Source organism: Culex pipiens, chromosome 3 (genome assembly GCF_016801865.2).
Source record: "Culex pipiens pallens isolate TS chromosome 3, TS_CPP_V2, whole genome shotgun sequence".
In the NCBI taxonomy this organism is placed as follows: domain Eukaryota; kingdom Metazoa; phylum Arthropoda; class Insecta; order Diptera; family Culicidae; genus Culex; species Culex pipiens.
Genome location: NC_068939.1, coordinates 4359214 through 4376678, shown reverse-complemented (window position 1 = coordinate 4376678; position 17465 = coordinate 4359214). Strand labels below are relative to the sequence as shown.

At 35.4% G+C, this 17465-nt stretch overlaps 1 protein-coding gene across 35 annotated transcripts in view; it reads left to right on the top strand.

Moving 5' to 3' along the window:
* Positions 1–17465, top strand: part of LOC120417793 (potassium channel subfamily T member 2) — a 367487-nt gene that overhangs the window by 311515 nt on the left and 38507 nt on the right. For all 35 annotated transcript variants that reach the window (XM_052710596.1, XM_052710607.1, XM_052710608.1 and 32 more), the window contains 5 exons: positions 2841–2935; positions 4042–4225; positions 4540–4803; positions 12297–12475; positions 12605–12745. In XM_052710596.1, the coding sequence (XP_052566556.1) occupies positions 2841–2935; positions 4042–4225; positions 4540–4803; positions 12297–12475; positions 12605–12745 (863 nt within the window). The remainder of the gene's footprint in view (positions 1–2840; positions 2936–4041; positions 4226–4539; positions 4804–12296; positions 12476–12604; positions 12746–17465) is intronic.

Here is a 17465-nt window from a genome sequence, read left to right as displayed (position 1 = left end):
CCGGTGCCATTCTTCTGATTACGGTCCATTCGGTTTTATTTGATCGTTTCGTATCAGATTTTTATGGTCACCGCTCACTTTTGTGGTGGTATTTTCGAGGGTTTTCCCCATGATTTTATTATGAAGGGGTGACAGGGGAAGAGGAGAGTGGAAAAGTGCAGCCAGAATTGGTTCGTCGTTGGGGATTTTTTTTTTTTTCGCTGACGGGCGTTTGATACCTTAAGCATTATAGGGCGAGATTAGTTGATTTGGATGGTCGTATGAATATTTAGTTTAATATGGAACCCATTTTACTGGGAAGTAATCGAATAAATCCATAGCTATTCGACGTTTTACGATTACGACCCAGAAGGGTCCAGAGTAGTTAAAAATGCACGGATAAAAAAAGTATAAAAACATGTGGTTTCATTTGGAGTTTTATTACCTCGCATGGTAAAAAAATCTTTCGTTCATTGTGAAAATTCAGATATTCCTAACTGTGAAAATGTGTTAAAATTTAATTCATTCCACGAAATTGTTGCCAGACTGGATAAATCATCAGCAATTCTGATCTTAGATTATATTCAAATTATTTTGGAAGATAATGCCATCAAACATAAAACATCAGCATTCAGCAACGCATGTCTTCAATTTTGATAAAAATTATAAAAAATTACGATTTGAAAAAAATACTTTTTAATATGAGACCTTGAAATAATTAAAACTTTTCTTAGACTCCATCTTTATAATATCTTAAATATAGATGGCGAAATTCTAAAACTCAACAAAACAATTCGAATCGAATCTATCAGAAAACTAATTGGGATGAAGCAGTTTCACAAAAAAAAGCTTTTTTTAGTTTTTTTGTTATTTTTGCATTACTTTGAATATTTTTGTCATTTACCATATTATTGTTTTTTTGTAAGTTTTTGTTTTCTCTCAAACATGAGTAGTTCTTAAAAAAAAGATATGTTGAAGAATTTCATCATGTTTCGAGATTGCAGCTGAAGTTTTTTTTTTGCAAGAGATTTCATTCGATTTTAGTATTTTTTTATGAAACATGAACAAAACTTTGAAATTAATTGAATTTGAGTCCTTTTTCCTTTCATTCTTTGAAATTTTATGCATTGTTGAAACCTTGTAAAATTTTATTGTCAAACATTTTTTTTTAGTTGACCGCTTTGTTTTTTTTTTTTTTGGACAGAGACTAGGCAAGATAGATTTCTGTAACGTTTTACTGAATTAAACATGTATTATTAAACAATGGTAGTTTGGTTCAATGGGTTAACATGAAAAAAAGTGAGTATTTGCATTGTCCTAATAGAGGAACAATTATTGAAAGATACTTATTTATCTTATTATTTCAAATATTTCATCAGCGCCATTTTGACCGCCATCTTGGATTTAAAAATTCTATCACTTAAGAGTAGCTTAGAGATCATACTTAAACTCCAAAATTAAAAATAAGACAATGAAAAAATATTCAAAAATATATTCAATTGCCTGAATTAAATTCAATTATTCGATTATAGCTATTTTCGCAAGTTTTTTTTGGCTTTCTGAAAAACAAACTATTGAAACAATCAGATCAGATGGGGAGTGGAGCAAAAAAGGTTGAGAACCAAAGTAATATTTTTGCTTATTACGTTTTTTTTTGCAAATTTTAAGAGTTTGCCTATTTAAAACTGATTTTGGAAATTTTATTTGGCAATTATTACATTTTTATTTGGCCAAGAATTACATTTATTTAAATCCATCTCTCCTGTACCAGATTTGGCTCCATCCTGAAGTCTATCGTTTAAGAAGGTTTTTTAATTCCCATGAAAAAAAAATAAAAAATCGAAAAGTACGTATTTTGGAAATTCAACTATAAGTGATAAAAAGTCAGATTAAAAATCAACATTTTTACGCATTACTACCGTATAACCTACAACTTTACAGAAGACATCAAAACCGATCAGCAAATCCCTTCTCAAGATTCAGATTTTCGAATATTCACCATACTCATAAATAAAAAGCCCGCAAAATTGTATGGAGCCTTGTACGGAAAAAAACTTATTTCCAATTTTTAAAATAGGGAATGCTTGGACAACGTTTCATCCAAATAAAAAAATAAAAAATTAAAAATCTCGAAAAAAATAACTCTAGAGAATTATTCAGCTGTCAAAATTGTGTGGAATGTTTTATGGACGAAACAATGCAGAGTTGTGCAGATCACACAATTAGGTGGAAAATAGATTTTCCGAAAAATAGGGTTGAAAAATAGGATGGTTCACGTTTAGGCTATTTCAGAATACCAATTATTCTTCCGAAATGTTTTTTTTTCTCTTCTAAAACGTGTTGGGCATGCCAACCCAAGCAACTTTGAAAAAGACACTAACAACTTATTTTATGAAAAGCATCATAGCAAACCCTACAAAACAGTTTTTTAAAACGAATAATACATTGATAACTTTTAGAGAAAAAAATTGTTTTAAATAAATGATTTTGGACTTATGTGTTAACATAACAGCTCATTATCGATATCGATTTTTGGTCCTATTTTGGAGATCAATAATAAAGAATCTACCAAAAATGTTCAGATGGATCTACGAAACTTTTGCAAAAAAATCACCCTTTTATGGCAAAAAAAAAACTGTGATAATTTGTTTCAACAATCTAGAAATTTTTGAATTTTTTCTCCTTTGGAACTAGCAAATATAAGCTCAGAGTTTACACAACTTTAAAGTCCTTTAGAGGAAAATTTTCAACGGTACATTTCCTACAAGATTCCAGCTCCAGCTTATAGATTAAAAAAATAACAAAACAAAACGGTTTATGCAACCAATTAAACTTTCATTTTTTTTTCCAACCACCCACAGAATGACCTGCACCGGGCGATGCAAAAGTCCCAGTCTGCCCTGTCCCAGCAGCTGACAATCCTGTCGGCGACCCTCCTGTGCTTAGTCTTCACAAGGTAATTATTTTTAGTTTTCGTTGTATCTATGTGATAGAGGGGAAACAGGCTAGCGAGATGTGTCGGTGTGGTGGCTGCGATTAATATTTATTTTGTTTTTGTTCAAAGTTTTTCCGGGTGTAGTAAACACAACTTTTATTTGAAAACTTTAATTTTTGAATTTATTATGTAATAAATATTTAAAATTATACATCAAAATCTAAAAAAAAAAACAAAAATACAAAATTTCCATTTTAAACCCAGCCCAGAAACAAAACTGTCAGAAGCATAATTGAAAAACTCTCTTCTCGTCGTCGCCGGATGTGCTGAAGTTTCCTCTTCCTGGTTTAATGACACGTTGTAGTCGTCGTCGCAGACACGGCTGAAATAATGTAAACATTGTACAACCCAACGTGGGTTGAAACGGAGACAGTTTGGTATAGTTATGCCAGGTTCAGAGAACTGTGCACTGATTAACAACACAATCCCGGACTCGAGGACGTAACAAAATCGATAAATTTGCAGCATCGTTATACTGCAGTGGTATTTTTTCAACATAATTGTCTAAAAATACTTCAAACAGAACATTTTAGTTTTAAATAGCTGATGGATCAATTTGTGTCAAGAGCTCTTCAGGTTGAAGTCCTCTCGTTGCAGAGAATGCACCCCCTTAAGGTCATACCTTTTATATGCATCAGGCAATTTTACAGCAAATTTATTTAAATTTCTCACCACTTTTATGCAAGTTCCTTTTTGTCTCGGTCCCAGCAGCACCAGGTTCTGAAATAATAGAATAATCTCCGTATAGAAACATGGTTTCTTCTTCTGCTCGGAGCTCAACCATAATCAATTTATGGTGCCATTCTCTTGCCAGCCAGGCGGTCTCAGCAGGCTGCGCTGGGTTCCCTGGGAAGAAGCACGTATCATTTTCAGATGAATAACCCAATTTTGGGGGGCACCACCCGCATCGCCTACTGCCACTTAAAGTGATTACACTCAGAAAAAGTTTCGCTCAAAAAAAAATAAATAAAAAAGCAGAATACTTTTTGCATTAGAGTGTAATCAAACACGTCACCCTAAATCACCATGCGTCTCCACCAATTTTCATTTTTCTTCGTCCTTTCCAGCGTCTGCGGCATTCAGCACTTCCAGCGGGCCGGTCACCGGCACCTGAACCTGTTCCAGAGCACCTACTACGTGGTGGTGACGTTCTCGACCGTCGGCTACGGTGACTTTGTGCCGGACATTTGGCCCTCGCAGCTCTACATGGTGATCATGATCTGCGTGGCGCTGATCGTGCTGCCGACGCAGGTGAGACTAGAGTTATTAAATTTAATTTGAAGCTAAAATATGCATTTTAAATGGCCCCTCCATAAAATTTAATTGTGCCAGCCATTCTGGCCATTCCATTATCAAATTTGCGCCCTGAAAGCAAATTTCGCCAACTATATGGAACGTTAAAAGTTCTCCCCCTTGTCCACTTTCACCCCCCGAAAAAAACGGCAAGACAAATAGACGATACATGCGAAAAATAATTAAATAAAAGCCCCCTCCAACTCCCCTCCGGGGACCACCCCGTACCGTGCCTAGCTTTTTCAATAAAATGTCTCCCATTTTTTCCCCAGTTTGAGCAGCTGGCCTTCACGTGGATGGAGCGGCAGAAGCTCGGCGGCAGCTACTCGTCCCACCGGGCCCAGAGCGAGAAGCACGTGGTCGTGTGCTCGACGACGCTCCACGCGGACACCATCATGGACTTCCTGAACGAGTTCTACGCCCATCCGCTGCTGCAGGACTACTACGTGGTGCTGCTCAGTCCGATGGAGCTGGACACGACGATGCGGATGATACTGCAGGTGCCGATCTGGGCCCAACGTGTCATCTACATTCAGGTAAGGAACCAGTAAAATGGAAAGACTCTTGAAGAGAGAGTTGATGGATGTAATTCAATCAAGGGCACTCGATATTGTGTTCGTTGCATTGCAAGGAGAAATTAAATGCTCAGATTGAATTGAAAGAAAATTACAACGAGCTGTTGTCTATTGGTTTTATTGCTGCAATTCCATTGTAAAACTTCTTACTTTTACTGTCATTCATGAATGACGAAACGCCTTACTTTTCATGTCCAAAAATAACTGTACTTTTCAGCATTCAATTTGAGTGTTGATTGAAATATAATTCTTTTCAATACTATTTTGGAGTTTGACACTTACCTTGACGGCATATAACATTCGAATGATAAACATCAAATTCAAAAGGTGTTTACTGGAAATGCAAAATAATGTTGTATTCAACTCATTGCAAAACTTGATTTTTTTTTTCAACGCTCATTGTACTCGGTAAACTTTGTTGAATAAATGTACGAATCGTACTTAAAAAATCATCCTTTTACAACTTGTTACCTAAACTCATTTCATCAGAGATAACTTTTTTCGATTTAGAATTTTAAATGTAGAAACGCATTTTTTAATGCTTAATCTTAATTTCTTTCGGCAGATATCCCTTAATTTGAGATTTTCAATGATATCAATGATATATAGGTACATTTCTTATTTCTCTAACTTATTTTTTAGTTTATATTTTAGCCAAAATTTTGTTTTTTTTTTATTTGGATAAAACCTCGCGTGTATCTTTTTCTATGACCAAAAAAACATTTTCCATCATTTGTTCGTCAATACAAGTCTCCATACAATTTTGGAAGCTGTCCATACAAAAAAGCTATTGAAATATTCAATAATCTTTACCTTGAGATCGGATTTTGTTGGTTAGGACTAAAAAAGTTACACTCTAAAAAAATACTTTTCAGACAAAATATTGAAATGCGCAAAATATTTGAACCTTCTTAGAAAAATCTCATTTTAAAAGATACAACAAATTTCATCTTTTGAGGTTTGGCACAAGTTCGTCAAAGTTCATTTGGCAGTGTTGCCAACTTTTTGAAAAAATATATACCTTTCGAAAAAAAAGTGGAAAAGGGCTAAAATTTCTTTTTTAGGCCATAACCAAGTTTGAGTTTGAGTTTCACAACAATTTAATTTTACAGAATAAAATAAAAAAAAAGCTTAGCTTTTAAAAAAAATATTATAAAAAACATAAAAATAATATGAAAAAATATTTTAGAAAAATATTGCGCAATTCTCACTAACTTGGACTTCGCACTAAATTATTGCTATCGATCGCACTATTGCGACTTGTCAAACTGGCTTGGGAAAATTTTAATTTTCTCAAAAAATGATCAAAGCGAGCCGATGTTGCTCACCTGTCAATCGCAATTTTAAAGTGCGAATGTACAGTTTGGTGGAAACTGCGACTGGAAATGTAAATAAACAACTGCTGGTTGCCTAGTTTTTGAAAATTTTGTTGTCAAAAGTGCAAGAGAAAAGTGCGGGCCAAATCCAAGTTACAGTGCAAGGATCAATATCTACAGTTTTTTTTAATAGGTCCCATAAACATATGCCGGGACCGTGGTGTAGGGGTAAGCGTGATTGCCTCTCACCCAGTCGGCCTGGGTTCGATCCCAGACGGTCCCGGTGGCATTTTTGATTTGTCTGATCACGCCTTCCGTCGGACGGGAAGTAAATGTTGGCCCCGGACTAACCTAAAAAAGGTTAGGTCGTTAGCTCAGTCCAGGTGTAGGAGTCGTCTCCCTGGATCCTGTCTCGGTGGAGTCGCTGGTAGGCAGTTGGACTAACAATCCAAAGGTCGTCAGTTCGAATCCCGGGGTGGATGGAAGCTAAGGTGTAAAAAGAGGTTTGCAATTGCCTCAACAATCAAGCCTTCGAACACCTAGTTTCGAGTAGGAATCTCGCAATCGAGAACGCCAAGGCAATGCTGTAGAGCGAATAATTTGATTTTTTTTTTAAACATATGAAAGACAATAGTTTATAGGACCTTTTCAAAAAAAACTCTAGATATGGGTCATTCCATCTGAAGCGGAACAGCATTTGAAAATTACCCTCTCCTATCCTGCTCAAATTTGGCAGTGCTGTTGATACTATCAAAACATTTAAGAATCCCGAATTTCATCCAAATCGGACCACCCCCTCCATTTTTGTACCTCCCCAAAACATCGACTTTTTGGCGATTTTTGAGCGAAACCCCTATCTTCAAACGACGATAACTCAGGAACCACAAATCTTAGAGGGTCGGTCTTAGACTCAATTTTGAAGGAAATTGGACGTAGAATCCATTTCCGTGATCAAAATTTTGATTAATTTATTTTTTCTACCTGTATTGCGCAATTGAAAACTTTAAACGGCCGTATCTCAAAACACCCCATTTTATTTTTTTGATTTGACCTCACCATCGTATTCCCCGTCCAATTTTACATAAGAATCACTTATCGACAGAAATGAATATGTTTCGTTCCAGAGATATCGAATTTTAATGTTTTGATTTTTTGAGATTACCTACATCAGCTTCATTCGCCGCATCTGCTAGAAGCACACAGGCGGGCTGATTAAAAACTGCTACCTGGTGTTCTGAGAGATGATTAATTTTATTTTTATAATTTTACGCAAATATTTTTTCAAATAGCTAATACCTTGATCAATCTTTTTTGAGTAAGGAATATTTATTGGGTTATTTTGAATGCACCGTTTTTTACGTGTTGCTAACCGTTTTAGAGTACTCCCGAGGCCATGACTAGGGCCTTTGTCATGGGCGGTAGCAAAATAGTGCTATTTCGTCAGCTGTGTGCTATCTTGTGACATAGGCCATTTTGGTCGAAACTGAGTTAATGAAGACGTTTTGCTATACTTAACAAACACTACAAGATGCTTTAACCCGATTTTGGGAACTCGCTTCCGTTTCCCGGATATCGTAATGCACACTTGTGACATAGACCAATTTATCATCAAAATGATCGTGCACACTTGTGACACGTCATACATGTTGTTGGAAAATGTGGAAAATTTCTCTTGTTTTTCACAAATTTATGTTGATACACATTTTCTAAAGGCAATGCAATGTTTTGTTTTTGAAAATATACTGATTAAGTCGGTTAAACTATTGATTTAAGCTTATTTTAGTTTGTATGGGAATACTGTGCACACTTGTGACACGTAGTACAATTTTACTTTCAAAACACACTTGTGACACGTGCTTTTCAGATTTTTGTTTACATAATGTATTGTATCTTTTAACTGGTTTAACCAATTATTAGTAAATTATTCGAAAGAATAATTCTTAATAGAATGATGACACACATTAATGAAAATTCAATTTTTGCTGATGAGCAGTTTGGATTTCGCCTTGGGCATTCAACTACTCATCAGTTGTTGAGAGTTTCAAATTTGATTCAAAGCAACAAATCTGAGGGCTATTCTACTGGCGCTGCTCTTCTAGACATAGAAAAAGCATTTGACAGTGTTTGGCATAAAGGTTTGATTGCGAAATTAAAAAGGTTTAATTTTCCGATTTATATCGTGAAAATTATTCAAAATTATTTGACGGATCGTACTCTGCAGGTATGTTATCAGAATAGCAAATCTGATCAACTACCTGTACGTGCCGGCGTCCCTCAAGGAAGCATTTTGGGTCCAATTTTATACAATATTTTTACTTCTGACTTGCCGGATTTGCCCCCAGGATGTCAGAAATCACTTTTTGCTGATGATACAAGCATCTCCGCCAAAGGTAGAAGCCTTCGTGTCATCACAAGAAGATTACAAAAAAGCTTGGATATTTTCAATTCTTATTTGAAAGAATGGAAAATTACTCCAAATGCTGCAAAAACTCAACTTATTATTTTCCCTCACAAACCAAGGGCTGATTTTCTTAAACCAAAAAGTCATCACATTATAAAGATGAATGAGGTAAATTTAAAGTGGGAGGATAAAGTGAAATATCTTGGACTTGCTTTTGACAAAAACCTGACTTACAAGGATCACATTGAAAGTATCCAGGTTAAATGTAACAAATATATTAAATGTTTGTATCCACTTATAAACAGGAACTCTAGACTTTGTCTCAAGAATAAACTGTTAATTTATAAACAAATTTTCAGACCTGCCATGCTTTATGCTGTGCCGATCTGGACAAGCTGTTGCTTAACCAGGAAGAAAAAACTTCAGAGGATTCAGAACAAAATTCTGAAAATGATTCTGAAACTTCCTCCCTGGTTCAGCACCAGTGAACTTCATCAATTAGCCGAAGTTGACACTTTGGATGTTATGTCCAATAAGATAATTGATGCATTTCGACAAAAATCATTGCAGTCTTCAGCTGCATTGATCCGCTCTTTATATAGTTTATAAGTTAGTTTTAAGGTATCCCTTTTCCCTTTTGTACATGTAGGACCTCCTACATTTGAAATCACTGAATAGCGAAAGCTAAATATTTCATGAATAAATGAAAGTTGCTAGTATTTAAAATTGAGGTGAAAAGTCATCGATTGTGATTGGACACTCAATAATATTTTAACTGAATGAATGTACATGGAAGAGAAAATCAAAATAAATATATATTAAAAAAAAAAAAAAAAAACTGGTTTAACCAAACTTGGAGCGATTGTTTAGCGATAGTATACGAACCGATTGCTACAAAAAGTTTGACTCTATCATTCATAATTTTGAAAATATTTATCGTCAAACTTTTAAATCGATTTTCTCGAATAGTACTAAATGGTCGTTGTCACAAGATAGCACACAACTGACGATTTAGCAAAAAACCCAAAATCTGATTTATGGATTAAAAGTTTGATCATATTAAATCGATTTTTATATTGTGAGCCAGCTCCATTTGATTAAAAGATGATTTTGGTCACGGTACATTTAATTAACAAAATATTTATACGTGTGGACAGCAGCCGTATTGTGTTCCAAGAATCCAAGAATGATAGAAGAAAAAAAAAACATTGTTGTTCTGATGGTGTCGAAGTCATCGCAACTTTATTTGCGGAATAAGCCGCTACGCAGCAGATCAAACTTTGTAATTTTCTAACATTTTTCATTTTTATACTTTCCAGAAATCCTTTTCCTACTCCTTGTGATCGTCCTTCACTAGAATACAACGTATCAACAAATTTTATTAATTTTAATTCATATTTTTTTACTCAATAATGTATCGTGCACTTATTGTTCAGTGTTACTTACAAGATCAATTGCATTTTCCTGCACGCTCCGTCGTAATCCAATTCTGCCCTTTACTGTGTGTCGTTATTGCTCTGTCGTGTGAGTTAGCACAGAAATTCACTTAATTTTTTTTGAGCAGATAAACATTTGCGATTAAACTCCTGTTTCCTACAGTTATACAGTTAATTTTTGCTCAAAGTGATATAGATTATTTATGATGAATTATTATTTCAATAAATGATCAGGTAGCAGTTATTGATCAGCCCGCCTGTGTGCTTCCAGCAGATGCGGCGAATGAAGCTGATGTAGGTAATCTCAAAAAATCAAAACATTAAAATTCGATATCTCTGGAACGAAACATATTCATTTCTGTCGATAAGTGATTCTTATGTAAAATTGGACGGGGAATACGATGGTGAGGTCAAATCAAAAAAATAAAATGGGGTGTTTTGAGATACGGCCGTTTAAAGTTTTCAATTGCGCAATGCAGGTAGAAAAAATAAATTAATCAAAATTTTGATCACGGAAATGGATTCTACGTCCAATTTCCTTCAAAATTGAGTCTAAGACCTACCTTCTAAGATTTGTGGTTCCTGAGCTATCGCCGTTTGAAAATAGGGGTTTTGCTCAAAAATCGCCAAAAAGTCGATGTTTTGGGGAGGTACAAAAATGGAGGGGGTGGTCCGATTTGGATGAAATTCGGGATTCTTGCATGTTTCGATAGTATCAACAGCCCTGCCAAATTTGAGCAGGATCGGAGAGGGTAATTTTCAAATTTGCACTTTTTCGTGCACAGTTGAGATGGAATGACCCATATACAAAAACGAGATTTTTAAAAAATGGTTATTTTGCGCAATATTTTTTTTCTTGTGTGTCGAACAAAAGTTGTCTTCTTTGGTCATAGAAAAAGTATTATACAAAGTTTCATCCAGATCATAAAAAAAACGAAAATTAATTTTGCAAAAAAATAAAAAAAAGAACCTTTTTAATTGTACTGAAAACTAATGGTGAGCCAATTTCGTGAAATGTTAGTTTTTTTTCGGCTGAAACTTTTCTAAGGGGCTTTCCTTTGCCCAAAAAAAGCATTTCGCATCATTTGCTTGTTTTTTTATCGATTGATTTCTTCAACAAAGTAGTAGATGCTGATGAGGACAATTCAAAAAAAAGTTACACTTAAAAAATAAAGTTTAGCTGCTGCCTTTTTCAACAACAATAAAATCCCATGAATCATTTCTAGAGTTTTTTTTTTCAAAAAGGTCCTATAAGCTATTGTGTTTCTATTAAAAAAAAAACTCTAGATTTTTTTTATTTTGATGTGTGTAAGAGAACCAAAATATTTACATTTTGAACCCCTTGAAAAAAAGGGATCTGGTACGTTTCGCCGAATGGACAATTCGCTGAGCTAAAAAAAAGATTAAAATTAAAGGTAAACAAAAATATAAAAACACCAAAATTACCAAAAGCTAAAACAAAGAACGATTCATGTTTGAAAGAATGCAAAAACTCACAGAAGTATTCTCAAACCGTTTTTTTTTTAATTCGGTGAAATGTCCCGCACCCGATAAAAAGGACAAATTTAGTTTCACTTAGATATTATTATTTTTGGAAAAACTATATTTTTTTTAATCAATTATTATTTATAAAAACTCAAATCAAATATTCAATTGAAATGCATTTTTTTAAATAAAATCAACCATTTTTAATTAAAAGCCATGCGGGTTAATTTTTATTAAAAGTTAGTATATTTTTTTTTTTCATATAAAGTCCGTGTATGTCCTTTCTTAAACCAACAAGAAAACCTGAGAAAATTCACTACAGTTTTCATAAATATGAAAAAAAGTTGTTTCTTGAAATTTATCTTTCCGCGAAAAAAAAGTTAAAGATAATAAGGGTTTTTTGTAGAGTTTTACTTTTGCATGAATTTTCCATCTCAGATTTAAATTTGAGCCAAATTTTTATTAATTTGTCTATTTTATTTGCTCATTCAACTTAAATGAGAAAGGCCAGAAGTGTAGTGCTTTGAAAACAAAAAAATATAATTGATTTTCTTTGAATCTTGCCCGGCTCTCAATTAGAGCAATCACCATCTCAGAGATAAAATAAAATCCTGTCGAAGTTCCTTAAATTCTTCAACATCAAATAACGCTGTAATTTCCGCTCCTGCCTCCACTCCCAAAAAAAATACCTTAATATAGCCCAACCTAATTGTGTTAAAAGGCCGATCTAGAGTGAATGTTGTCTAATTATTTCCCACTTTTTTTTCTCTTCCCGCTTCCTTCCTTTCTCTTTTGCCTGCTCTCACACACACACAGGGCTCCTGCCTGAAGGACGGTGACCTGGCCCGGGCCCGGATGGCGGAGGCGGAAGCGTGCTTCATCCTGGCGGCGCGCAACTACGCGGACAAAACGGCCGCCGACGAGCACACGATCCTGCGCTCCTGGGCGGTCAAGGACTTTGCCCCGAACATCCCCCAGTACGTGCAGATCTTCCGGTGAGTGCGCGGGTGACCTTTCTACTTTTAATTTTTTTTTTTATTAAAGTCTTTTTTTCACTTTAAACAAGCATGTTTTTGTGGTTAATTAGTAACTTTTTTTTCGTGATTCGTTTGTTTCCCAACCAGGCCCGAGAACAAGCTGCACGTCAAATTTGCCGAGCACGTTGTCTGCGAGGACGAGTTCAAATACGCGTTGTTAGCGAACAACTGCACGTGTCCCGGGGCGAGTACGCTGGTGACGCTCCTGCTGCACACGTCAAGGGGACAGTAAGTATCCTATCCACAAACTATATGGGGATATTTTTGCAACTACTAACAAAAACAACAGCTACACAAAAAAAAAACTGCTGACGAGATATGACAACGATGAGGTAATCTCTTCTGGGCTGTAGCGAGGAGTTGTCACCCCCTTGGGAACCAGGTGTTGTTACGGCACACTTCACAGGGCTCTCTGGTTTTGTCTGTGGTAATGAAACAAGCCAAGACGATGTTACAATTGTTGGTTCAAGAAGGCCATGGACATCTTGCGGTGGTTGGATTCTATTTTCAGCATCCAAGCAATCCACTGCAGATGCTTGGAGTTCTAAATATAATTGAGCATGATGTAACTCTTTGCTTGTTTTGTCCTACCTCTGCGATTTATTTTATTATTTTTGCTCTTTAAATAAACGTATAAACATAAATAAAAAAACAATCTTGTTTAATCTTAATTGTTTTATTTGGCAACACTATCAGCCGTCATTTCAACCAGCAACGCCACAGTTTTCGAATGATTCTGCCTCACTGCCAGTCGCAACGCCGTCGTTCTCACATCGCAGTTGGCACCGCTTTTGAGCAAAACTTTAACCATTGACGCGTAACCCATCCACGCGGCCAACATTAGCGGCGTCGTGCCAGTGTCATGCGTTGTGGCATCAACTGTGGCACCGGCCTCCACCAGCATGGCAATCATTTCCACCTTTGCACTTTGTACGGCAAAGTGCAGTGGCGTCATAGCTTGGGGAGTTGTACTGGCGTTAAGGTTGGCACCACTCTTAAGTAGCAACTTTGCCACAGCTTTATGCCTGAACCGTGTTGCCAGCATGAGTGGAGTCATGTTGTCGTTTTTCGTGGCGGCATCAACTGTGGCACCGCTGGAAAGTAGAGCTTTCACAACTTCCAAGTGGCCAACCTGGGCTGCTGAATGCAGCGCCGTCGAGTCGTCGAATTGGGCACGAGCGTTCACGTTGGCGTTGTTTTTCAGAAGAAATTGAACAATTTCTGTGTACCCTTTGACGGCCGCTATCATTAGGGGGGTTCTACCACGGCTCATTGAATCAATTGTGGCACCCTGCTTCAGGAGAGCTTCTATAGCGTCGAGATCGCCAGCTTGGGTTGCGTTGTGCAGTAATATTTCTAATTCGGACATTTCTTCATCAGAACTACATTTCTGTAAATAAAAAATAATTATTTCGAAATCTTGACTTTGTTACCGTCAAAAGGAGCGATTCAGGATTGCAGTCTAAACAGTTTTAAGTGCACTTAAAAGTCAAAAATCTATAAGTTTGAGTTTTTTACAACAGTGTACACTCACTTTATAAATACAGCTGTGAAACAGAAAAGATTCACCAGAATTATTCAAATCCCACGAAAAATAAAATACATTTACCTAATTTAAGATTACACTAGTATAATTTTGATAGGTAGTCGAATATGAATGAATAAAGAAAGGGGGCGTATGAGCAACTCTCCCAGAAACTTTGTGAGTGTCTTCCATTTTACACTCATAAAAAATAACCCAATTTATGCGCAAAATTACGGCTTTTGAGATAAAGTGGACTCTCTGGCTGTCAATCTTCTCTATATCAATATTGCAGCTGTCAAAAAAAACAATCTCTTCAAATAGATTGCTTTGATTATTCGTTCTATAATTTGATATCTCCTGGTCTCGAGGGACCCTTCAATATCGACAATGAGAGAGTATGTATGTTTATTTTTTCATATTTTTTCTTTTTCGGATCTAAAATACAACTTTTGAGCTAAACCCCAGAAAATCTTTATCTACAATCAAACTTAAGCAAACGTTTGCGATAACAATAATCAATTTGATCCAAATGACAGTCGAGTATCGACCATCGATTGATACGATCCCTGCCTGACGTCGAAGTAAACTGGGGCAAAAGTGACAGACGCAACATTCAGCGATTTGCCATTGTAGATCAGGCTTAAGGGTAATCATTATTGGCAGTGTTGCCAATTTTCAAGGGGACATTTTTTTTAAACTTCAAAAATGGTAAAAAAATTGTAAGCTTTATTTTTAGATTTGAATTTAAAAAGTACTCAAAAGAAATTTTGACAAAGTCCAACATTTGCGAGGAAAATAACCATGATTCAAAACTAACATTTTAAAAGGGCGTAATATTTAATGTTAAGCTTAACTCAATTTTTTAAAAATATTGTTTTCGAAAAGATCACAAAATTTCACGAATGTTTCATGTTTTAACATTGAAAATCGGAACATTATTGCTGAAATATTGAAATTAGAAAATGGTGGGTCGAAAACTTCAATTTTCCTGTTTCTATTTCTTTAACGGTGCACATTAACCAGAGCTTTTCCACTAAGATTTTTGTTACATATATTTTAGTACATTCAAAACTATGGGAACTATCGATATATTTTTTTATTCATCCCCTGAGGTACTGTCTACAAAGCGATTTACCAAATTTGCCTAGTTTTACAATCAGATTGTTGCAGGATTGGGTCCGTAAGTTTGACCATCTTGGAATAAGAAGACAACAACTTCATTGGTTGCTTTGCACCCTTAAGCCACTATATCTCAGCATCCAGAGGTCCAACCTTCAATGTCTCTTAGACAATTTTATAGAAAATTTACAGAATAAAAAAAAATATTTAGAAATGGTCACTCATGGTCATGGTACGTTGAAAAATCGAAAAACTGCAAATATTTCGCTAAAATCAAACTTTCGGTGGCTATATATCGAAAACGGAGCCCTTTATCAAAAAATCTGTAAAAAAGTTAAAAAATTAAAGATGTTTGAATGTTTACGTACCATTTTTGTATGGACAGCTTCCAAAATTGTAAGACTTGTATGGGTAACTCAAAATAGCTTCTTTGGTCATAGGAAAGGCCCCCACAAAGTTTGAGCCAAATCAAAAAATACAAATAAAATCTATTTCCGGTTTTGGTATAGAATTGCTCAGTAGAGACTTATTAAAGTACATTTGAATCAAATCCGAGCACTCTAAGCCATAAAAAAATGATTTGGATCCAACAGTTTTTTTTTTTCAAGTTTAAACCTTGAACTGGAGCACAGATTAAACAAACAAATAAAACTTGAATTTAAAATAACATTTTTGCAGTTTCATATTTTTTAACTTTGCCAACAGAGTTGAAAAAAAACTTTTTTTCCAATACACTCAAACCCCGATGGTTTGACACCAACTGTTGTCAAACGAACGGGGTCACTTTTTAGTGTGACACCCCTTTTACACGGAGTTCACACACACTATCAAACGTTTGTTTTGATAGTGTGCGTGAGCGCCGTGTAAAAAGTGACAGTTCGTCACTTTTTAGTTTGACTTTGACCAACCAACGGGGTACAAACTAAAAAAGTGTCAAACGAAAAAATGACCAACCACCGGGAATTGAGTGTAAATAAATTCAGTGAAGGTGAAAAATCAGAGGAAGCAACAAACAGTGAAATTTACGCTTGGGAACGAAACATTGAATCTTTTAAACCAAAAAACTCATACTGAATATTTGAAATCCTTTAATGTTTTTAAAATAACTTTTAAAATTATATATGGGTCATTCCATCTGAAGCGGAACAGCATTTGAATATTACCCTCTCCGATCCTGCTCAAATTTGGCAGGGCTGTTGATACTATCAAAACATGCAAGAATCCCGAATTTCATCCAAATCGGACCACCCCCTCCATTTTTGTACCTCCCCAAAAAATCGACTTTTTGGCGATTTTTGACCAAACCTCCTAGTTTCAAACGACGATAACTCAGGAACCACAAATCTTAGAGGGTCGGTCTCATACTCAATTTTGAAGGAAATTGGACGTAGAATCCATTTCCGTGATCAAAATTTTGATTAATTTATTTTGTCTACCTGTATTGCGCAATTGAAAACTTTGAACGGCCGTATCTCAAAACACCCCAACTTATTTTTTTTATTTGACCTCACCATCGTGTTCCCCGGCCAATTTTACATAAGAATCACTTATCGACAGAAATGAATATGTTTCGTTCCAGAGATATCGAATTTTAAAGCTATGTGTTTCCGAGATTACCTACATCAGCTTCATTCGCCGCATCTGCTAGAAGCACACAGGCGGGCTGATCAATAACTGCTACCTGGCCATTTATTGAAATAATATTTCATCATAAATAATCTTTATCAAATTGGGCAAAAATTAACTGTGTAACACTGTAGGAAACTGGAGTTTAATCGCGAATGTTTATCTGTTCAAAAAAAAATGAATGAAATGAATTTCTGTGCTAACCCACAGGACAGAGCAATAACGACACACAGTAAAGGGCAGAATTGGATTCCGACGGAGCGAGCAGGAAAATGCAATTAATCTTGTTAGTAACACTGAACAATAAGTGCACGATACATTACTGAGTAAGAAATATGAACTAAAATTAATAAAATTTGTTGATACGTTTTACTCTAGTGAAGGACGATCACAACGAGTAGGAAAAGGATTTCTGGAAAGTATAAAACTGAAAAATTTAAGAAAATCACAAAGTTTGATCTGCTGAAAAGCGGCTAATTCCCCAAATTTAGTTGCGATGATTTCGACACCGTCCGAACAACAGTATTTTTTTCTTACATCATTCTTGGATTCTTTGAATCAAATGGAGCTGGCTCACAATATAAAAATTGATTTCTTTTAAACCATAAATCGGATTTGCCAAATTATGGTAAAGTGTCAATAATTAACTATAATAATAATAATAATAAAGCAGGTTTT